This window comes from Rhinichthys klamathensis, unplaced genomic scaffold (assembly GCF_029890125.1).
Source record: "Rhinichthys klamathensis goyatoka isolate OS25496 unplaced genomic scaffold, OSU_Roscu_1.1 h1tg000161l_1, whole genome shotgun sequence".
NCBI classification, from domain to species: Eukaryota; Metazoa; Chordata; class Actinopteri; order Cypriniformes; family Leuciscidae; genus Rhinichthys; species Rhinichthys klamathensis.
The window spans coordinates 3114195-3136746 of record NW_026606695.1 but is presented as its reverse complement, the minus strand read 5'-3'; the positions used below and the strand labels follow the sequence as shown (position 1 = coordinate 3136746).

Sequence of the window (22552 nt, the reverse complement as noted above, 5' to 3'; positions counted from 1 at the left end):
CTGAGTCTGAACCCATAACCACATCGAGTTGCATTCATTTAATGATCTGTGCAAAACACCTCAAGCCATTGATTTCCAATTAATTTTATTGTGATTTCAACTTTTAGACCACATGACAAAACACTGAATACTCAACATCAACCCTTATAGTTATAATTTTAATTTCACTGCATACATAAAACAGATCTATGCTCTTTTTCGGCTGCCAGAAAAAAAAGCATGTGATGTGTGTTAAAATATCTGTAAAGCCTTAGTTCACAAAATGCATGAAGAGCCTTTCAAAGGACAGTGTGAAAAAGAGGGCTTTGAGAACCCCCAAAAATATACAAGTAGATGATACAGTATTTTTTTTTTCAAAGAAGACTCTTTGCTCACCAAAGCTGTATTTATGTGATCATGATTACAATAAAAACAGTAATATTGTGAAATATTTTTCCAATTTAAAATAACTGTTTTCTATATAAAAATATAATTGATTCCTGTGACGACAAAGCTGAATTTTCAGCATCATTACTCCAGTCTTCAGTGTCACATGATCCTTCGGAAATCATTCTAATATGCGTATTTGCTGCTCAAGAAACATTTATTATTATCAATGTTGAAAAAAAAGTTGTGTTACTTAATTTTTCTGTAGAAACCCTGATACACATTTTCATGAGTCTTTGATAAATATAAAAGAACAAGCATTTATTCAAAATAGATTTTTTTTGCAACAATGTAAAAGTCTTTGTCACTTTTGATCAATTTAACTTCATTAGCTAGCATTAATGTACTAATTACAGTAATTAACACATTTTTTTAATCATTTGGAAGCCATAACGCTTTAATGGTAATTAAATGCAAAGCTATTGTACATATAGACAACTCGTGTTTTGGCCTTTAATCTCTACAGGTGGAATAATTTGCAAAAGCGACACTATTCTTTGGCCCATCATCTCCAATCCTGTGCACATACTCTCCATCCCATTCTAGCTTTTCTCTAGAAGTCTGCTGAACTGTCAGTCTCTTTAAAGTGAGAGAGGAGGTGGAAGTTCTGATGGAAGTCATCAAAGAGTTATTAGTGTTCTCCAGCTCAAAAGCTACAACGTTATGTCCACGCTGTCGGTGCCTCATGCCTCTACACAGTGGAATGGTGAAGAGACCGTAGATGAGGGGGTCCAAACAAGCATTTAATAGGCCAAAGATAAAAAGGATGTGCGAGAGGGACTGGGACACTGTTTCCTCCAGGCCAGCGGGACAGAACCAGTACCATAGGCCAAGCATGTAGTAGGGTGTCCAACACACCATGAATGACAGGACGATGACCACAGTCATCTTCAGTGTGCGCATGCGTGCCTTAGGGATGTTGTTTTTTGACCTGCGCAGCTGCACTTTGTTGGACAGCACTGGATGTGACATAGATCACAACAAAAGCAAGACGTTAGCTTGACAGTTAAAGCAAAGACGCCTCAGGGTAATGTCACATGCAAACTGATCAAGAAGCTCTACTGTTGATTCAATAATGGAGCTTCCTTTTTAAAAAAAACTTACAGCTGTCTTCAGTCATTTTCTTGGAGATCTCAAACAGTATCCTGGTGTAGCATGAGATCATGATGAAGAGTGGTAAGAGGAAGAGGAAGGTGAAGGTAAGCATGTTGTAAAGTGTCTCCTGCCAGCGTGAGCTAAAGCTGCCGTACGTCGTACACTGGATAAACCGCTTAGGGGAATCAATCACCACAACATGGAAAACGAACACCTGCACAAAGATGATATCACAGGCATAGACATTACAGATATTCTGTTGCAAGCTTACTTTTTGTTTTGAAATATGAGAATAGTTATATATATATATATATATATATATATATATTACCATTCAATATTTGGTATTGGTAAGATTTTTGAAATGTTTTTGAAATAAGCCTCTTGTTTCTATTTGAAATAACTGTTTCCTAATTTAATATATTTTAAAATGTAATTTATTCCTGTGATGGAAAAGCTGAATTTTCAGCATCATTACTCCAGTCTTCAGTGTCACATGATCCTTCAGAAATCATTCTAATATGCTGATTTACCTCTCAAGAAACATTTAGTATCGTCAATGTTGTAAACAGTTGTGCTGCTTAATATTTTTTTGTGGAACCCGCAATACTTTTTTCAGGAACCTTTGATAAATAAAAAGTTAACAGAAAGAACAGCATCAATTTTTTTTTTTGTTATCAAATTTTTATTGTTTAAACATGACATATAATGACGAAGACAAACAATCAGCAATTACCCCAGTATGAGAAAAAGAAAAAGAGATACAAATAATAATAAATAAAAAAAAAATGAATAAATCAATAATTAAGATAATACAAATTTTAAATAAATATATATAGGGCACTATATAAGTGGGATAACAAAGATACAGAAAAATTATATATAATGAATAAATAAACATACAGAATATACTTCAAGATATACACAAATATATATAAGTACTACAGATTATTAGAATAAAAAATAAAATAAAAATAAAAATAAAAAAAAACCCCACAGTAGCATAGAGCTGAGAGAAATCTACGACAGTTGGAATATATGATTAATAATAAGGAAAAAATAAACCAACCAGATGAACAAGAACAATAAAATAAGATAAAATTACCATAAAACCAGAGAGAGAGGGAGGGGGGTATTAATTCAACTCAGTAAACCCTTGAGTTTTTCCAATGTTTGGGCCCAGAGTCTAATGGTGTCCTCTCTTGCGCCATGAATGCGTGCAGTGGACAATTCGAGATACACCACATCTATAAATGTGAGAACCCAATACTGCTTATTAAGAGAATGTGGAGGTTTCCATCTCGTTGCTACTATTTTCTTAGCGGCTGTCAAACCAGCTAAAAAGACTCGTTTCTGAGTTTTGTTAAGCTGGATATCAGATAAATCATCTAAAATAAAAACAGATGGGGACAAAGGGGCCGAAACATTCAATAAAGTGGACAAACTTTCTTTAACCATATTCCAAAAGTAAGCAACCCCAGGGCATTCCCAAATCATGTGAAAAAAAGTACCAAATTCCCCTGTATGGCACAGCGTGCAATTAGGATCAGGTTTAAGCTTCATACTATAGAGTTTACGTGGAGTCAAATAAGTCCTATGAATAAAATTAAAATGGATTTGTTGATGATCCGGATTCCTTGAGGCATGCATTACCATCACCCAAACACTGTCCCAATTAAAACTGGGGGAAAGGTCCGGAATATCTGCCCGCCATGCAGAGTCTATTGTCAGAGGATGCTGCACTTTTTCCAGAAAAAAATTATATAATTTAGAAACCAAACCTCTTGTACCCCGAGTCTCAAGTAACACTTTAAGTAAAGGGTGATCTTTAAGAGGAGCCAGCCAAGGAACCCCATAAGCCTTCATGGCTGCCCTCAACTGTAAGTAAAAGAAAAAGGTAGAGCTCTGAAGGTTAAATTGAATGGAAAGCTCTTCAAAGGAGTGAAGGCCTTTATCACCCATTAAATCACCCAATGAGTGAATTCCTTTGTCGAACCACTGTCGACACTGGCCAATCTTTATTGGGCGCTTACCAATTAGCAAACCATCATTATTAAAGATAGGAGAGTAGGGATTCCAATTAGAACGGATATTACAAGCTTTTTCTGCTGCTCTCCAAACCGAAAGAGCATGGGACACTAAAGGACCAAAACGGAGCGTACACTTTTTTAGAGGAATATTGGCAAATAAAACTTCATCTAACTTCAGAGGAAGAACTAGATTTCCCTCCAAGGACCGCCAAGAAACATCCATTTTATCATTATACCAGCTAAGCAGGGGACGTAGTGTAAAAGCCCAGTGATACAGCTTAAAATTCGGAAGTGCAAGTCCACCCGCGAATCTATCTCGTTGCATCGTGGAAAGTTTAAGACGTGGACGTTTGCCATTCCATACAAATTTGGTAATTACGCTCTGTAGCCTATCCCAAAACCGAGAAGGGGGAGGCAAGGGCAGCATAGAACTCACAAAGTTAATTCGAGGGAGTACATTCATTTTGATAATCGAGATGCGCGATCTAAGAGAATTTGGAAGCGATGACCAATTATCCAAGTTACAAGAAATTTTAGACAGGATGCCCTCATAGTTGGTCTTAGTTATATACTGCAATGAAGCACCAATCATAATGCCCAAATACTTAAATTGTTTGACCACTGGTATACCCGCGGGTATTGCTGAGTTTCTCATTGCGTCATTTAGTGGAAGAAGTGCCGACTTTGTCCAATTTATTCTATATCCGGAAATCTCGCTAAAACTGCCAAAAATAGTTAAAATGTTAGGAATGGACTGCAGTGGATTGCCTAAAAAAAGAAGGATGTCATCTGCATACAAAGAAATAAGATGGTTGGTCCCACACATTGTGATTGGGGTGATACCTTTATCTATGCGTATTGTCTGGGCCAGTGGCTCTAGCGAGAGTGCAAAAAGAAGCGGGCTTAGAGGGCATCCCTGTCGAGAACCTCTGGCTATGCTGAACAGTGAAGAACAAGTCTTTCCTGTCAAAACCATGGCTGTGGGGTTCGCATACAGCACCTTGATCATATGAATGTAGGAGGACCCCAAAGCCATGAGCTTCAACACAGACCACAAATATGGCCATTCCAGACGATCAAAGGCTTTCATAGCATCTAGGGAAAGGACCGCGGTAGGAGGGGTCAACGAAGATGACCCATGTATTATATGGAGTAACCTCCTAACACTATCAGATGCTAATCTAGTCCTAATAAAGCCTGTCTGGTCACAGTTAACAAGCTTAGTCATGGCCGGCTGGAGCCTCCGCGCGAGCAATTTAGCATAAATTTTCAAGTCAGCATTTAGAAGTGACAGAGGCCTATAATTTGAACAATCATTGGGGTCCTTGTCTTTTTTGAGCAAAAGCGTAATGACTGCAATATTCACATCTCTGGAAAAGGACCCTCTCTCAATAGCGGCTTGAATCATATAAAAGAGTAGGGGGCCCAGACTGTCCCAGAACGTGGTGTAAAATTCTGGTGGAATTCCATCCAACCCAGGGGATTTACCGCTACACATATCAAAAGCAGCCTCTTTAAGCTCAACTAAAGTAATGGGGGTATTTAATTCTAGAGAGTCTTCCTCAGACAGCTTAGGGAGCAGTGTTTTGTTTAGAAAATTGTCACAAGTATCCTGATTATGTGATATCTCAGAGCTATATAAATCAGCGTAAAAGCTACGGAAAGTAGCATTGACTTGAGAGGGTTCACTAAGAATATCACCATTTTTGGACTTAATTGTGCCGATATCTGCAAAATGTTCATTGGACCGCAATCTAAGGGCTAATAAACGGCTGGGTCTAGCCCCATTAAAATAGTACAACTGTCGCGTCCTATGAATTAAAAATTCGGCCCGCTGTTTCATAACAGCATTTATCTCTTTTTTAACAAGTTCAAATTGAAGCCTAACCTCCTCATCATAACTTTGTTGTAATAGGCTATCTAATGCTGATAATTTAGACTCTAAATTGTGTAATCTGGATGAACGAACTTTCCGTATGTTGGAGGCATAACATACAGTAAAATTCCTAATAAAACCTTTAACAGCATCCCAGACTGTCCTTGGGTCATCCACAGAGCCTATATTTATATTTACAAAATCTGATAGTTGACTTGAAAACTTGGTTTTAAATGCTTCATCTCGGAGTAGCGAGGCGTTAAAACGCCATCTAGGGGCCCGAGCTGGATTTGAATTTAACACCACAGAAGCAATCACTGCATTATGGTCAGAAAAAGCCACTGGTAATAAGTTAACAGTAACAATATTATAAAACAAGTCTCTAGAAGAAAAAATAAAGTCAATTCGAGAGGAAGATTTATGTCTTGATGAAAGATGGGTGAAGCCTTTAACACCAGGATTAAATACACGCCAGAGATCCACCACTCCAGTATCATTAATCCAGGAACGTAAAGCCTCAGAAGCATATTTTTGATCTACATTTTCGGAGTGTCCCGATCTATCAACTGAATAGTCAACAACAGCATTAAAATCAGCACCTATTACGAGTTTGAAGTCAGAGAGCTCCAGCAGTACCTTAGTGAGCTGTACATAAAATTCTTTTTCAAAAGTATTAGGGGCATAAATTGAGATGAAGGCAACATCTCTATTTTCTATATGAACTTTCGCAACTGCTATTCTGCCATTGCGATCTGCCCACGTATCCAACAACTTAAATCGCAAATTACGCTGACATATGATTGCAACCCCTTTCGATTTGTTTAAAGCTGACGAGCAAGCAATTACCCGGAAAAGGCGATTAGACATGCGATTTGTATCCCTTTTTAACAGATGAGTCTCTTGTAGGAAGGCTATATTAATTCTTTGTTTCCGCAAAAAGTCCAAAACAGCAACTCGTTTCACTGGGTTATTCAGGCCCCTTGCGTTGAGGCTGAGAATATTCAACTTGGCACCATCAATCATTTAAAAAGTAATAGCCAGGTAAACTATGCAGTAAACAAGAAAAACAAACTTTCCATAGGGGAAAAAGATGGGGAGGAAATAGGAACTTCTCTGGTTCAGGCTTGAAAACATAACATTAGAACAAAACAAAAACAAAAACAGAACAAGGAGAAGATTGGCCGCACCCATGTCTATAACTCCTGTGAAACAAATGGAAAACTAGGATCTATTAATTATTAAAGGTACAGAAAAAAGATATGCACCTGTTCAATATCCCAGCTTAAATCAAAAACTTCACGATAATAACGGTATACACATGTGAAAACTCTCCCATTCCTTGGCAAACACCCATCATAGAATAAACATAACCGTTGCATGGGTCATTAACGTTACAGGTAAAACGAAAAGCCGAAAGAGTTCACAAATTACCGTCCATAAAGGCTTTGGCGTCTTTCGGGTCTCTGAAAGTTTTCTGCGTGCCGTTTGCTTTGAAGACCAACACGGCTGGGAAGTTCATTTGGAAGCGGATGCCTTTCTTAATAAGCTCAGCGCAGATCGGATTGAAGGCTCTCCTCGCGGCACGAACTGTAGGCGAAATGTCAGGAGCGATACGGAGAGGTTGATCCTCGTATTGAAGCTGACCTTTGCGTCTAGCAGCGGTCAGAATTGTAGCAACGTCTCTAGAACGATGGATCTTGATAATAACAGGGCGAGGCCGACCATCCGAAGGAGTACCGAGCCCTCGGTGTGCGCGGTCAATTGCGATATTCGGGACTGACAACTCAAGCAGCTTTGGAATGAAAGTTTCAAAGAAAAGTATGGGGTCACTTCCTTCGACGGATTCCTTGAGGTTAAGGATTCTGATATTGTCCCGCCTGGAACGCCCCTCTAGATCCGTAACCTTCTCCGTAAGTGCCGAGTTAAGATTCTCAAGTGCGGCCAATTTCCCTTTAAGTGGAGCAATGTCATCTTCCAGGACGGAGATACGAGTTTCTGCTTCATCCTGGCGCGTCGCAAGGGAGTCGGTGGCTGCAGCAACCTCATCGATGCGTTTGATGATGCAATCAACTTTCACGTCCAGCCCCGACTCCAGCTTAACAAAAGAGTCATTCAGCATCTTTTGCGTGTGCCGCCCTTCTTCTGCAACGACTTCGGCAATGTGTTTCAACAAAGCCCCATGTGATAAATCAGGTAACGAGCTCTCATTGCTAACCGCATGGCTACTGCTAGCACTAGCCTCGCTCGAGTCAGTACATTCCTCCGTAAAACCTCGGGAATGGTCCGGCTTGTTCTGTTTTGACGGCTTGGGCATGATAAAGAAGCAATAAAGCAACTAAATAGTGACTTTGAGAAAGATGGGTGAAGGTAGATAAAGAACAACAGGAACTTGGAACGGGAGAGTTGAAAACGCGACTGATCAGTCCGCAGCCATTACCGGAAGCCAGAACAGCATCAATTTGATATAAATATTTTGTAAAATTATACATTTCTTTACTGTCCTTTTTGATCAATTAAATGCTTTCTTGCTGAATAAAAGTTACATTATTTACACACAAAAATATAGACCCCAAACCTTTGAATGGTAGCACTGTATATATTTAAATTTTAATTATTTTTTTTATATATTTGTATAAATATAAATAAAGAGGGGGAAAAAATAATCTTACTTCTTACCCTGTCTTAAAATGTATCCCCCGTACACGTCACTCACCTGTGGTATGGATAACACGACACTCGTGGTCCACGCTACACTCAGCATAACTTTATTTCTCCTCTTCGCTTTGTTGATAGACAGAGGTTTGAGAATGGCAGCCTGTCGGTCCAAACTAATCACCACGGTCACGAAAGCGCACGAGTACATGGCCACGAGTTTGAGAAACATCAGCGTCCGGCACGCGAGATCCCCCGCGAGCCACTGCACCGTTATATTCCACACCGCGTCCAGCGGCATGACGATGAACGTCACCAGTAAATCCGCCACAGCCAGATTGGTGATGATCAACCGAACGTGGGAGCGTTTTCTGTGGTCGTGGTTGGCTAAATAAAGCACGGCGAGATTGCAGCAGGCGGACAGCGCGCACAGGATGACCGTGAGCGTCACTCGGACCTGAGCCGCGGTGGTGAAGCGCGGAAGATGAGGAGGATGAGGAAGATCTTCTGTGCTGTTCGAGTTAAAGTTTTTGGCATCATACTTACAGGTGGAGTTCTTCTGAAAAAGATCCTCGATGTGATGAGTTGAGTTCATGCTTCTTTTGAGCTTTAATGGCCAGATCAGTAGATCAGTAATGTAAGGTGGTTGTTCAGACCCAGTAAGTTAAACACGTGGAAGCTGGAAAAGAATCCCAAGAGGTGTCATTCCAGAAACTGTATACTTACTTTAAATGACAGTCCATAAAATATACAAGGCTACAAGAAACGTAAACAAATAATTAGCCTACCTTAATGTTGCCCCCTTGTTTAGATGGCCATGGCTCGTTTGTGACCCCAGAGTTCTGTGGTCATCTGGATGAGCTGACCATCAGTTGTGTAAGTGTCCAAATGAATCGCAGCATCACCGGGGGCGTGATTATTTAATATTGAGGGTATGCATTGACGTCATTTTCCCGCCGGAAAACGCCCCCCTCATCCGGACTGAGTGGCAAAAGAGCTGCTGCATGAGTGGATTTCAGACACGTGCAGAGGGAGAGGGGCTTTGGGTGCCCCTGCCCTATTTAAAAATTAATCAAAAGTGCCCTTCTCAAACAAATATCAATGATAATATTGTGGTCAATAAAACAAAATGCATTTGATTATGTACAATGTGTTTATTTTTATTTTTATTACAGTCTATGGGACAGACGAATTTACATTTATGAAGCGATCTGAATCTGCGTCGTTGAACTAATGGATGTTAAGTGACTACAAAGCACTGCACAAAACCAGCACCAAAAGTAGCATTAATGGTAAGTATAGTATTCAAGTCACTTGTATTTTTTTGATACACCGTTTACCATTTGATGAAACTATCATAGTTTGATAAATGAAGCCCAGGCCCACAGGCCTGTTATGTGAAGTGTAGGCACTAGGCAGACAACAACAATCGAAATGGTGACTATTATTTTAACATTTTTGATAATTTTGCAGCAATAGTATTATAGTACAGTACTACTGGTCAAAAATCTGCACACACATTACTATTCTTTTTTTTTTAAGTCCCTTATGCGCATCAAGCCTGCATTTATTGGATCAAAAACACAGAAATAAATTATATTTAAAATAATGGTTTTCTATTTTAATATACTTTCTATTTTTCTATTTTACTATTTTTTATACTATCTTGAAAAATACCATTTATTTCTGTGATGCAAAGCATATATATCCAGCTTTTTATGCCCCTTTTTACATTTGAGCCCCTGCCCCTGAGGAACTCTCCGCATGTCCCTGCTGGATTTAATAGGGGAAACTGCGAAAACGCAAGTAAAGCAAACAATTTTCAGTTTAAACTAAAGTTTGGACTCGATATAGTGTTCCTAACAACTTACCAAAGATCCAGTGATCCATGGATATTGAAATGCAGCCAGTAGGCTAATCGTGTTTCCTGACATTTATATGTGCCTGATTTCGACAACGGGGAAATAGTCCTACATAAAGCAAATTTACCTGAACGCTTTATATAAATACAATATAGGTAGGTTTAAATCTGGGCAATCACTCATATCAATGTTATATATATAATCTGGGCGATCACTCATATCAATGTTATATTGTCCAGCCCTAAAACAATTTTTTTTGTCAGTGTTTATTTAAAAACATCCGATTATGCTTAATAAGCCGAGTAGCCGACAACGCACGTGGTCATGTAAACGCGGAAACCCTTATTTTATATGACGAACAGATTGAATTTAGGCTTTTATTCACATGTAAACATTCATCAACTCACACATCAGTTGTGGTAAACAGAAGCTCAAGCAATGAGGTTCATTCTCGTGTTACGCAGCACGTTTGAGCTTCAGCAAGAGGTTTGTTCTCGCGCATAGAGCAGATTCGGTTGAGCTTCTTTTTATGTTCGCTGATCAATGTTTATATGTTTATATAAAACGATTGTGTCTCTTCAGAAAATTTGGACTAAACCGCTATATTCATATGCATTCGTTTTACGATCTCTTTATGAACTTTTTTAAGCATCAAAGTGGTTGTTGCGTAGCTGCCAACGGAGGGACAGAACAGAAATCTCTCGGATATCATCAAGATCTTCAGTTGGGTTTAGAAAATTAACTAAAGTCTTATGGGTTTGGAGCGACATGAGGGTGAGTAATTAATGGCAGAGTTTTCATTTTTGGGAGAACTATATCCCTTAGTTTGCTAATGCATTTTAAAGAAGGAATTGAGATAAGATAAAAGGGTTAGGGTTAAAGGTCTATAAACTGCAAAAAAAAGCATGATAAAGATTAAACTGAGCTGTTTTGGTAGTTTGATACTTCTCTAAAAAATGTGGAGGTTACTTTTAGTCACTTGTATCATAAAGTCTTTCTGTGTGTGTGTATGATTTTGTTTTTGGTTTGCGATGTGCTTAGTAATATCATGCTCAGAGGCAATAGAGAGACACATGTGATGTGAAAGAGTGTTGTCAGGAAGGTCAATGTGTCCCACAGCAGGACAAACGCTGAGCTCAGAAGTGCTAGTGATTCCACTGAAAGCCTCGCAGCCTTAAAACGGTTTCAGTTTCAGGGACGAGAACATTGAGCATCTTTAGGAAATCCAAGTCCTTTGTTTTTATCCATATGTTCCAACACTGCTTTTGTCATGTCTGATTTTGTCATCTTTATTAAATGATTTACTTTAAATGTGAAATGAATTAAAAAAAAGTTTAAAGTTTGTTTAAAAAGACCTCCATTAACAAATTTCCTTTTCATTAATTTACAATTTAACAATTTAACTTTTTGAACCCATTTCTCAAAAATCTAATTACCTGCAACAGTCTGAAAATATGAATACTTTTAGAAAAACAAATGCACTTTCACATTTTTAAAAATTGATTAGTTTAAAATTGATTAGTTGTTGTCATGCAGTTTCTTAAAGACCCCCTGAAATCAAAATCTAAGTTTTTTTAGTATGAATATGTTAGCCTTAAGGTTATGATGAATAAGCCGGTGTGTTCCAAAACAATGACAAAATTCGCATTTAGGAGATATAAGCAACTTACAGTCTTTCACTTCCGCTAAAATGAATCTCAGATTTTTCAGCTTCTCGTCACATCTTCTGCCCAATCAAATACTCTCTAGAATCTAAAGCGTCTTGCCCACTATGCTATACCACCTGGCCAAAGCAACCGTTGACACGTCACAGAGAAATATGGGTTGGAGATGTGTGTTTGATTGCTAAAAACGCTTGTGTTTTATTCCGTTTTCCAACTGTACATTGGTTAAGAATGAAATGGCTAGAATTTATTCCCACCTCTACTATTGAAGCCAATGTATCATCAGTGTGAGGTAAACTAAACGCTATTGGCTATTTGAAAAGGGGGAGGAGCCATTTAATATGTCCTGCCTTAGCTTCCTGTTTCAGTGGAAATTGTCAACGCATCAAACAAAGCTGCACGTTCCAAGGCACTTCAGTGGGCCTTTAAAATTTTAAAATTTAAAATTAACGTTTTTATTTGATTTTGAATAATTTCTGTTAAAAACTCACTGCTCTGAGACTTTATGAGCCATCCAAGTGCAGCATTAAGGACAATCCATAAGAGCAGGCAAATGGTCAAATACACTCAGCAAGTCAAACTAGGCATAATCCAAGAATACAGGTGCTCAAAAATGCAGTGGTAACCCCAACGAGACTACACAACAAAAGCAAACGAGAACACAGCTTAAATAGGCAAACACCAACAGGCTAATGAACCACAGGTGAAAACAATTAGGCATGATGAGTCCAGGAAGAGAGTTATGGGAAGTGTAGTCTAGAATGACAATGAACTCTGGTGGACGTCCAGGGCACTCCAGCTGGTGATCGTGACACTTTCTCTAATAACACCTTTCACAATTTACAATCTATTTGAACCCTAACATATTTTCAGAATCATATGGCAAACCTAAAAGAAGATAGATTCTGCACATGCATTTAAAAGCAAACTACTGTAGTGTATCTGGACTGTGTCAGTCTGGACTCATTCAATTCTACATGTAAAAAGGCTTTTAACCCTTTGAATCCGTAACTCTCTCTTCTGGCACCACCGAGTCTGCGTTAAAATTGCCATTGACACCTTTATGGCATGCAAATGTTTACACACAGCCATGGGTTCGAGGCTCAAAGAGATCAGTATCTCCTCAGAGCCATGCCAGGTGGTCAAGAAAAGCTCACTCCAAAAACGCACACACACAAACAGACATTCCTTCATTGAAATCTATAAAGTAACAATTCTGGAAAAGGTGCAATACATCCTTATATACCAATGTGTTCTGTTTTCATTTTAGTATAATTATGACTTTCTAGTTGCGTTAGTTGAACTCTATACGCCTATATTCAAGTTATAGGAATAAATCTCTGTTGTTGTATGTGCCAAACACATCTTTCTTGGTATCGATGTAAACCTCTCGGTTTGTCTTAGCTGAACCTATGTAGTAGATTGTGATAAAATGTATTTTACTATGTTTTACCATCTCTGTAGGGAGACTGACCACGTTTCTGTCACTGCCATAAACTATGTAGATGAGCTGCGGTGACAGGACAAAGAAAAAAGTTTCCCTCTCGAAATCCTCAAAGGAGATTGGCCGTTCACCCCAAAAGAGGTGTAAACTCCGGTTTCCTCAAAAGGATGGAACGCCAGTTCCTCCTGGTCTTCAGTCTTCAGTCCTTTTCACCTTCTTCAGTATCTTCTCTTCAGTCCGTTAGTTTTTGTTTTATTTGGTTAAGTTTTGTTTTTCCTTTTCGTATTCTACTTTGTTCATTTCCACAGACGAGTAATGAACTTAGCCTGAATTGTTTCTTTGGTAACTTTACGTCAAGGACCTTTAAACCTTCGTTGAAGTGCGTGCTCCGGACCCATCCGCAGACCACGTGACGCTCCCACGAGGACGCTCACTCACGCAGCCTTGTTCAGCAACATAAGAGAGCCATATATGCAAGTATTCGTGTTATCGAGCTTTAATGGGTTTATGATTCGATATCTTGGTGTCTCTCTGTCTCAAGGTTCCTATCTCTGTGAATTTTCCATACTGTTGACCACTTCCTGTTTCTTTCACTTTCATTTTCTTTCAGTGTTTTGTTGTTTTAGCAGAGCTGCCAACTCTCACGCATTGGCCGTGAGACACGCATTTGATTTCACACGCCACACCCCCGATTTCTCACGCTGAAGTGTCAACCTGGTCGGTCAAATGCCTGGAAGATGAGTTTATATGTATCTACCTGTTGAGCCACTCGTGATCGACTAGTTGTACCGCAAATTAGTTAAAATCTCCCGGAATCTAGAGCGAGCGCGCACGCGAGACAGAGATTGTGCTCCAAACCACGTAGCGCGCGCACGGCAGAGAGGGAAAGCGAGCGAGAGACCTTGCGTGTGCAAGCATCCCTTAAAGATTATTCTGACAATCGATCTATTTTAGATAATTGACATATTAATATTTAATTACCGGTATAATCATTGTCATTGATTATTGATAGTACAATTGTTCGTTGCCTTCATACAGAACATTGGCAACTTATTCCCTTACGGGTAATTTTATAATTTGTAGGTGATTCCCGATGAAACCATGTTTCCTGATTCGTTATTAAAATCATATTCCCTGTATCTGAGCTAATAGGAATAATCCCGAGTATCCCTACACTACTATCTTTCATTTATTAAACTAACATTCAATGAACACCTGTTGCAGTAATTATACATAGGATACGGAATTGATGATTTCATATAAGTAGGCTATAAGACTGAAGTGTGGTTAAAAACATTTAATTTAATGCACAAAATAAATGTGATAATATTTGCACAGTCATGGATTTAAGTTCAATATGTTTTACACAATACCTTAAAAAACTGAGAATACATAATTCCATATCTATATCTGTATGTATATATACACCTGGTTAGTTCTATATCCAATTACACAACTTTTTTATAACTTTTTATAGAACATGTTTCTTAGTTCCTATGGATTATATGCTGTTACTGTCTGTAAACAGGGTGTTGGTGTGTGCAATGTACAAGGAGACTTTTCAGTGAATGTTTCTGCAGGTTACGTTATTCTATTGACAACCAGTTCCTTATCGATGCAGTTCACTCATACTGCGTTGTTAGACGCATTGGGAAAACTCCTTTTTCTTTATTTACTGAAGCTTATAGAATCACGCAGTGTAACTTCATGAGCCAATGGTTGTGCTGCGGAGTTGGACGAACCAATGGCCCGCCAGAGCCCACCAAGATGGGTGGGGCTACCCCTCGATATAATGCGGGCATTCTGGCATAGGAACTCAGATTAATTCTCCTTCAGCGACGAACAAGAAGCCTTTTCGCCGTCGAAGAGCCTCGCAGCGGATCAAGCTGACTCAGAGCAAGCGGTTTGACGTGCTGACTTTCTAAAAGAGCAAATTCTGAGCAAATTTCACGTGGTGTTGTTTCAAATGCCGCGCCACAAGTGTGGCATGTGCAGGGCATCCCTGCACACTTCTGATGAGCAGCCTTCCGTCTAGAGATTTGAGCGAAGATAGAGCTGGGATGTATGCCGAGTTAATTGGATTGAAGGCTAAAGTGCTTCAGCACTCTTCAGCCCTCGCTGGTCGAGCCTACACCCTTGGCTGAAGAGACGGTCTCTGTCCTTTACAATATGGCGGTCCTGCAGGTCTTTCAGGCCTAACTCCCCTGTACCATGATCGAGTCCGGCCCAACCCTGCCGTGTTTAAAGAGCTGCACACCACTTAAACTACAGCCCAGGCTATCGGCAGAGCTATGGCCAGCTTAGTGGTGTTGGAACACCACTTATGGCTCAACCTAACGGAGATCAAGGACGCAGACCAGGCTGCCTTCCTCGACTTCCAGTCTCCCCCACCGGCCTCTTCGGCACCGCGGTGGAAGGTTTCGCCAAACTCTTCACCGGTGCACAGAAGTCATCGCAGTCGATGCGCCACTTCCTGCCCAAGCTTCAAGTCGCCAGAAGAGTATGCCGACTCAGCAACCTGTGAAGCCAAAGCCAGAGTCTGAGCCTCGAGAGCGCTACCTCTCCGCCAAGCGCTAGCCCTTTCCGAAGCACCAAGGTCCCCGGCCTAAGATAACACTGGATCCTGCGCCTCAGAAGCTGTCCTCATCCTTCAGGAAGGAAGAGGAGGGGACTAAGTCTCACCACGGCCGGACCACCCCCCAAACAGCCTCAATTTTGTCTTCCGATCCTACGTACAGTTCTGGGTGTTGGTAGTGATGCGTTTGTTGCAAGCATTAAGCCTGTTCAAGTTGTAGCGTACAAGATCAAAAACAAACATTCTCAAAAAGAGAGCAGATTTCTTCTTCCATTTATCTCGAGTGCCAGTCTCCTGCACAGCGGCCTATCGCTTGAACCACTTCAACCCTTAGCCACCTGGGCCAAGGCTTGAGTAGCCATCCCCGGTGTCGAGATGGGTTTAAAGGGGTCATAATGCCATTTTTATACAAGTTAATTTGATTCTTTAGGGTCTAAATGAAAAGTTTGTAATATACTTTAATAAAAAATTCTCATTAGTATTGTAAGAAAACACTCATTATACCTGGTTAAAAACAGCTGTTTTCAGCACGCCATTTAAGTGCATGTGTCTTTAATTGATAATGAGTTTTGCTCACTCCGCCCCTCTGTTCTGTGGGGCGTTTTGACACAACACACCTGGAGTGTTGCCTTGACAACAGTTGAGGGTATATTTTGGAGAAAGAATGGCAGCGGGAGTCTCTGAGGACACATCTGTGCAACCGTATCGATTTGAACCGGAGTCGGACGGACCCGGAACAAGATGACGGCCCCGTAGAAGTTCGACAATTAAGGCTCGAACAGGACGTTTCTGACGTCTTTCGTTTAACGTAATGTCACTTTGATCTATCTTTGTATGCACTGGCAGGGTAGAGTAGTGAGATACGAATGCTATGTGTTTACTGTTTACTGATGTATACGTTAGTTCATTGACAGATTAATGTTACAGCTAATGGTCATGAAAAACTTTTTTTCTATAAATGTAGGCTTGTCAGTGATGTGTAATGTTATCTATGCAGTGTTAGGTACAACTGTCAGGGCTGAAGCACTGACACGAGGTCACGGCCAGAATGTTTCTAGCAGTAGTTAAAGGACACCTAAGAATTTGTTATAATGTATGTTTATGTCCAGTGCAGTATGAAAATGTTTTAGGATAACATTCAAGTTCATCTACAGTATTGTAACTACATTGATATTCCTGTTTCAGGTGTCTTTGTGGGCAAATGCCTACAGAGGCTGAGAATATATGCTGCAGGGAGATACCACATGTACAGTACTTTTCCTAAATTGTATTACTATTATGCAATCATCGTGTAACAATCTTAGGGCAGTTACCATATTCATAATTTGTAGGTTTTAAGAAGGTTACAGCAGCTGGAAAATCCACCTTAATGTGTGGTTGATCATCCAGGCCTGGAACCTGTTTGTTTAAATCTGTTCTCGCTTCAGAATGCATTAAACATCTACCGAGCAGACTATGGGCCATTAGGTTTAAGGGGAATTGAAGGGTAAATTGAGTTTTGATTAATTTCAGTCATAATTTCTATTATAACAAGCGACTACAGTGCAAAGCAAAAAGTTCACTATGGGTAAGTGATCAACTGTAATGTAATTTTTAATAACATACCATTCAGCATGAAAGACCAAATAATGAATAGACACAAAACTGTTTGGACTAACATTTATTGACAGAAATACTGTTTTACTGAATTCCACAGAGGGATGTAATAAGTTATTAACACAAAAAAATGCAGTAACAGCAGAAATATTTGTCAAAAAACAAACAGCATTAAATAAATGAAATTATGAGATTAAATAGCATTTATTTTCACAGCAAAAAATGCTTTAATTTTCTCAGCCGTTACAGGTTTTTAGCATACAGAAGTTTCGTCAGCTGGTGTTGGGGGCATTCTGGGCTGGAGAATCAGGGTTGTGCTGCCCTCCTGTGTGGTGCGACGAATAAGGGCAAAATTCCCTAATGCTCATGGACAATATGTAGGGTTCAGACCTGCCCTTGATTAAACCTAGACACATAGCTGTCTATCACTTCCTGTTTGTTTGTCTGTTTTGTCAAACTGAGAAGTGAGATCCTCAGGTATGGAGATCTTCAGGATATCGTCCATATAAGGGGTTGGGTCCACAACAACGTTCTCAAAGATAAGTTCCAACAGGTTGTCCACGTACTCTGTACAAATAAAACATTTTTTTTTTTGTTATTTTCATTTTATTCTGAAGTTGTGTTGCTCACTTAGTGTTGTGGCTACATGGTTTTGTATATAAAATTGTCTATAAGGTGTCATTTAAAAAAAAAAAAAAAAAAATGTAAACAATTTATGTTCAGCTTCTGATATTATGTCTGTACATAAAACAACTATTTTGCATTTAAATAAAAGTTTTTACACTCACGGAAGGTTGGTTCTATTTTCACTGGCTTTGCAGAATATTGTCCTTTCTTGTATTTTGGGAAAACCACCTTAAATAGTGGCTCTCCAGCTGCTGTCATGGCTTGGGGACGCCCAGCATTCTCATTAAAATGTAGGGCTGCCAGGTACAGTCTATAGAGAATACATAATGGTTAAACATTACTTAGGTCACACTTGCGTGTTTGAAAATGTGTATACACTACCAATTATATTGAGTTACCTGCATAACATTCCCAGGAAAGAAAAGACAACATTCTTTGGCGCAAAGCGCAGAATTACGCCGTGGAACGCCTCCAGTGATGAGGTCTGATGGTGAGGGCTCAGTTTTTCAACATCCTTCAGAATCCTCTTGTTTCTGAGGATCTTCTCTAATCGAGAAAAGGCAGTTGTTCCTGGTGGGAAAGTGGAACTTATTAAACTTTATATTTAAAAATAAAAAACGTACATTTAATTTAAGAGGAAAAAAAATTATGTCTGTCGTATACACAGACACATCAGTTATATTGACACTGCTAATAGGGTAAACACACCTGCTCTCAACCACTTGCTCTTGTCCGTTGTATTGCTTTGCGGATGCAAACACTGTGGGAAAACGGGATCATCATGTGTGTGCACGTCTTGGATGTGATTAAGAATTGATGTCCACTTTGCCACTCGCTCTGTCCCTGATGAAGAAGAAGCCGCTGTCCAATATATGTGGTTTTTTATACTGCGATACCACTTCTGCAGTTTTTCACAGTCTTTGTTCTGAGCAATCTTCAGCAGTTTCTTTGATACTCCTAATAATATAAACAAACTTTAATGCAGCCATGCAGAAAGATACAGTGTGTTTATTGAACACAATATAATAAAAAGGAAGTTCTGGTCAAAGGTATGGTTTTGTATCAATGTTTTGTAATAAAATTTTACTGATCCGTTTAAAAAATAACCAGTCTGTGAGACTACGACAGTCATTAGGCACATAAACAACACGTACTCAGACAGGAGCTAATACCTTTTTCAATGTGCCACACATTGAAATACTGTGTGATGTTGGCCTCCCGCAGGTGTTTTTGTATTTGAGGGTGCCGGTCTGTAACAATGCTGTCAAAAGTCACACCGTGTGCCCTCAAGAGATCAAGGCTCCTCCTCAGACCCTCTTTCTCCATGTTGTTGCTCCCTCCAACTTCATTACTCTGATTACAAAATAAAGGGCATACATGACAATTGTTTGACAATGCCTGTTATGTTAGCGAATAGCTACACAGTAGAAAAATCCCTGTGCCTTTTTTTCTGTACATTCACTTTGTTACATTGCATATGCATTACATCTTGCATAAGTCTGTAATGTTAGACTCACCTGAACTAGTTGCAGATCAATAATAGTGCTGCTCCTTAGGTCCATCAGTGAGTAACTTCCAAACTTGGCTGAATGACCAAAGTAATGTTTACTTTGTATTACATTCGGTATTTATTATTATTACTCTGTGTGTTTTGCTTTCTCAGTAATATGTAAACTGAGACAGTTGTTCAGCATTTAGTACCTGGTGAATCTGCCCTCATGTCTCCGCCCAGGACAATGTTCTGCTGCTGTCTGAGCTGCTGCAACATGCCATCCTGTGCTGTCTTCCAGCTATGTACAATTGCAGGCTGTATGTACCTCCGGGCATGAATTCGAAAGGTGGTGTAGTGGATCATTTTCAGTTTCATTGCCTGGAATATCTAAGGTCAGAAAAGAGGATTCCTTCATTTAGCATGACTTACTTTTGTTCAGGGTTGATCTTTGTGATATTACTTGCAATAGTAAATAATATAGGCTAGACAGTAAAATCCTCACCAACTTACCTTTTTAACTTTGAAGAAAGAGGCACCATTGGCATACACTGCGACAGAAAGCTGGAGGTTCCCTGCAGGAGTGCTTTGTATAATTGGCTGACTATTCCATTTTCTGAAGAAGTCACAATGTGGGCAGCGTTGTTGCACAGAGAGGAATGTGCCAAATACTTTTCTCTGTACATTGGTAATACGTTGACACACAGGGCACTTCTCAAAAAGCTGCAGCAGGCAGTTTTCATAAACAATGTAAGTCGCTGTCTTGTGAACCGCCTTTGAAGACTCAAATCTATTAGAATAATAAAGAGTTACTTAAACATAAAAATAAATAAAAATACAATCGAACTGATTGCAATATTTTACAAAAAAATAGTCTTGCCACTTACATAACATCTGTTGGCTCACTCAAGTGTGTGACAGAGTCAGCTGGATCATATGTGGAATCCAAAGGCTCTTCCACATTCATACTTGAGCTGGTTCCAGAAGGGTCCTCCTCTTCCTCCTCTAGCTCCAAGCGAGATCTCTTATTTGGCCTCTTTATTGGTGTTGTTGATGATGATAGCAGTGGTATTGACTGGCCAACACCAATATCTGGGTATAACATAGTTGTCTGTGTGCCTGTTACATAATAGTTGACATTTTAATACCGTGGAATAATATAAAATGAAAAATCCAATAAATATTATTACTGACAATACCACAAAACTTCACACTATATAAGATCTGGATCAGCAAACCTGTGCTTTTGTAGTGCGGACAAAAAGTTTCCATTGAGAGCTGGGTGCCAACTGTGCACATTTTCTTTTGGCTGGCCACATGTTGCACCATGTCCAATTCTTCAGATGTGCTTGCCTATATAAAAGCAAATAGGCTAAGTGATCAGAAAACATAACTTATTCCGGCGTAATATTGAACATCATCAATTAGAGTATTTATAGTCTTGAATCATATGCATTTGCAGGATGTAAACAGTATTTTGCAGGTATTGTGTTATCTTCATGCAGCTATAACTGTTTTTTTTTTTACATTACTTCTTAATCAGCAACAGACACCGATATAAACCATCTACAAAAGTAAGCTTAGTGTAGTGTTACCACGTTAACTTTAAACACCTGCGTAATACACAGTTTGTCATAACGTCACAATAATCATAATGGATTATGAATTATATTGAGAACGTCGTACATAGAAAACATGCCGTAATGTAACTTACCCTGAGTGTAAACCTTAGCCGCATTCATCGTGAAGCGTGCAAGCGATTTGCAAAGGTTAATAAAATTTTACACTCACTTTTCCTGGAGGTGCAGCAGGAACACGAATAGTTGGTAGCGATTGTTTTTTCAGGAGCAGCTTCTTAGCAAAACCAGCTTTATACTGACCCTCGTTTATAAAGCAATCGGGTGAGAAATGATTCGCGCAAACATGAATGCATTGACGTTGAAGAGGGGGGATATTCCCTTTGAAAACAAAACTCAGCCACTGCGTCTTCAGCGGTTCGGATTTAGGAACATCAAAATGACTGATGTGTTCGTTATTACACCCAAGAACAGAACACCACAATCGCTTAGACGCCATTCTGCTCCAGTATCAACAATGGCAGACTATGATGATAGCTCGCTCAGGGCGGGTCTGTGTTGAAACACTGCTGTCAGTCAACAATCGTGGTGGGGCGTCCGACCGTGTGGCGTCAAACGGTCAGACGGCTCGATTTCTTCTTCTTCTTCTTCTTCTTCTTCTTCTTCTTCTTCTTCTTCTTCTTCTTTGGTGTTTATTGGCGGTTGGCAACCTATCTTATTGGTGCATTACCGCCACCAACTGGAATGGAACATGGATCAAGTTATTTGCTTTTATACTAAATATAAACAAACATAAAAACCAAGCAAAACAAATAAACAAACTGAAAAATAAAACATAATAAATTAACAAAAAACCGCTATATTCTATTATATAAATTACTTTCTTTCGCAAATTTAATAATCTCATCATAAACCTTACTATCTGTTTCCATTAATAGACCTGATAAGGTAGGGTCATGATGTTTTACTTTCTTCAATGTTTGAATAAGGTGACATCTCTCATTATTATATTTCCTACAATGTATTAATACATGCTCAACTATTTGGCTACAGTGTATGCATTCCCCAGTTGGGTGTTTTCCAATTTTATATGTACTGTTAGTCCAGTATGACCTATTATCATCCGTGTTATGATACTTCCTTCTCTTCGATTCCTGCTCTCCCTTCTCCCAGCACCAACTTGTTTTTGTATATTATATAAATGTCTACCAGTTTCATTATCATCCCAATATACCTGCCATACTGATTTTACATATGTTCTTATGAGTAGCCTACTTTAGCTTCTGGCAAGCCAAATTAGCTTTTAATGTTCTCAGCGTTACTTGTCGTAATTGCATTTTTACTAGTAACAATTGAATTAAAGAGCTCTTTAATTCAGTTCTTACCAGTAACAATTACAATTAGAGAGATTTTTAAATCAATTCTTATTAAAAATGTACAATTAGAGAGATCTCTAATTAAGTTTTACTTGTAACAATTACAATTAGAGAGAGCAATAATTGCTATTAGTAAGAATTGAATTACAGAGCTCTCTAATTGAAATTGTTGTTAGTAAAAACTGCAATTGTAGAGCTCTGTAATTAAAAAAAATAATGACTACATCCTTGAATGTCAGATATATTTCAGTTGCTCTCTCTCT

The 22552-nt window shown here is 39.2% G+C and overlaps 3 protein-coding genes across 3 annotated transcripts; all 3 read right to left on the bottom strand.

Moving 5' to 3' along the window:
- Positions 1-864: 864 nt before the first annotated feature.
- gnrhr2 (gonadotropin releasing hormone receptor 2) lies at positions 865-8689 on the bottom strand. The gene is made up of 3 exons (XM_056258979.1): positions 8141-8689; positions 1531-1735; positions 865-1385 (listed from the first exon to the last, which is right to left on the bottom strand). The coding sequence occupies exons 1-3, from the start codon at positions 8672-8674 to the stop codon at positions 880-882; spliced, it is 1245 nt and encodes a 414-aa protein (XP_056114954.1). The 5' UTR covers positions 8675-8689; the 3' UTR covers positions 865-879.
- An 8736-nt stretch (positions 8690-17425) lies between these two features.
- Positions 17426-19436, bottom strand: LOC130091161 (uncharacterized). Its single transcript, XM_056258899.1, has 6 exons — positions 19365-19436; positions 19020-19200; positions 18556-18804; positions 18246-18417; positions 18009-18157; positions 17426-17787 (listed from the first exon to the last, which is right to left on the bottom strand). Exons 1-6 carry the CDS (start codon positions 19407-19409, stop codon positions 17627-17629), a joined length of 957 nt encoding a protein of 318 aa, XP_056114874.1. The 5' UTR covers positions 19410-19436; the 3' UTR covers positions 17426-17626.
- A 98-nt stretch (positions 19437-19534) lies between these two features.
- On the bottom strand, positions 19535-21441 carry LOC130091168 (uncharacterized). Its single transcript, XM_056258905.1, has 5 exons — positions 21128-21441; positions 20575-20689; positions 20224-20455; positions 19850-20126; positions 19535-19726 (listed from the first exon to the last, which is right to left on the bottom strand). The coding sequence occupies exons 1-5, from the start codon at positions 21410-21412 to the stop codon at positions 19535-19537; spliced, it is 1101 nt and encodes a 366-aa protein (XP_056114880.1). The 5' UTR covers positions 21413-21441.
- Between the last annotated feature and the right edge of the window lie 1111 nt (positions 21442-22552).

What these genes read in the sequence shown, in the direction of transcription:
- gnrhr2 (XM_056258979.1), bottom strand. Translation starts at nt 8,674, where the DNA reads ATGAACTCAACTCATCACATCGAGGATCTTTTTCAGAAGAACTCCACC. An exon ending in TCGTGTTATCCATACCACAG is followed by an intron (nt 1,736 to 8,140) that starts GTGAGTGACGTG and finishes ATCTTTGTGCAG; the next exon opens with GTGTTCGTTTTCCATGTTGT. An exon ending in GAAAATGACTGAAGACAGCT is followed by an intron (nt 1,386 to 1,530) that starts GTAAGTTTTTTT and finishes TGTCACATCCAG; the next exon opens with TGCTGTCCAACAAAGTGCAG.
- LOC130091168 (XM_056258905.1), bottom strand. Translation starts at nt 21,412, where the DNA reads ATGGCGTCTAAGCGATTGTGGTGTTCTGTTCTTGGGTGTAATAACGAA. An exon ending in CTGCTGCACCTCCAGGAAAA is followed by an intron (nt 20,690 to 21,127) that starts GTGAGTGTAAAA and finishes GCTTTTATATAG; the next exon opens with GCAAGCACATCTGAAGAATT. An exon ending in CTTTCTTCAAAGTTAAAAAG is followed by an intron (nt 19,727 to 19,849) that starts GTAAGTTGGTGA and finishes TTCTGACCTTAG; the next exon opens with ATATTCCAGGCAATGAAACT.
- LOC130091161 (XM_056258899.1), bottom strand. Translation starts at nt 19,409, where the DNA reads ATGGACCTAAGGAGCAGCACTATTATTGATCTGCAACTAGTTCAG. An exon ending in TTCCTGGGAATGTTATGCAG is followed by an intron (nt 18,158 to 18,245) that starts GTAACTCAATAT and finishes TATTCTCTATAG; the next exon opens with ACTGTACCTGGCAGCCCTAC. An exon ending in GAAAATAGAACCAACCTTCC is followed by an intron (nt 17,788 to 18,008) that starts GTGAGTGTAAAA and finishes TTATTTGTACAG; the next exon opens with AGTACGTGGACAACCTGTTG.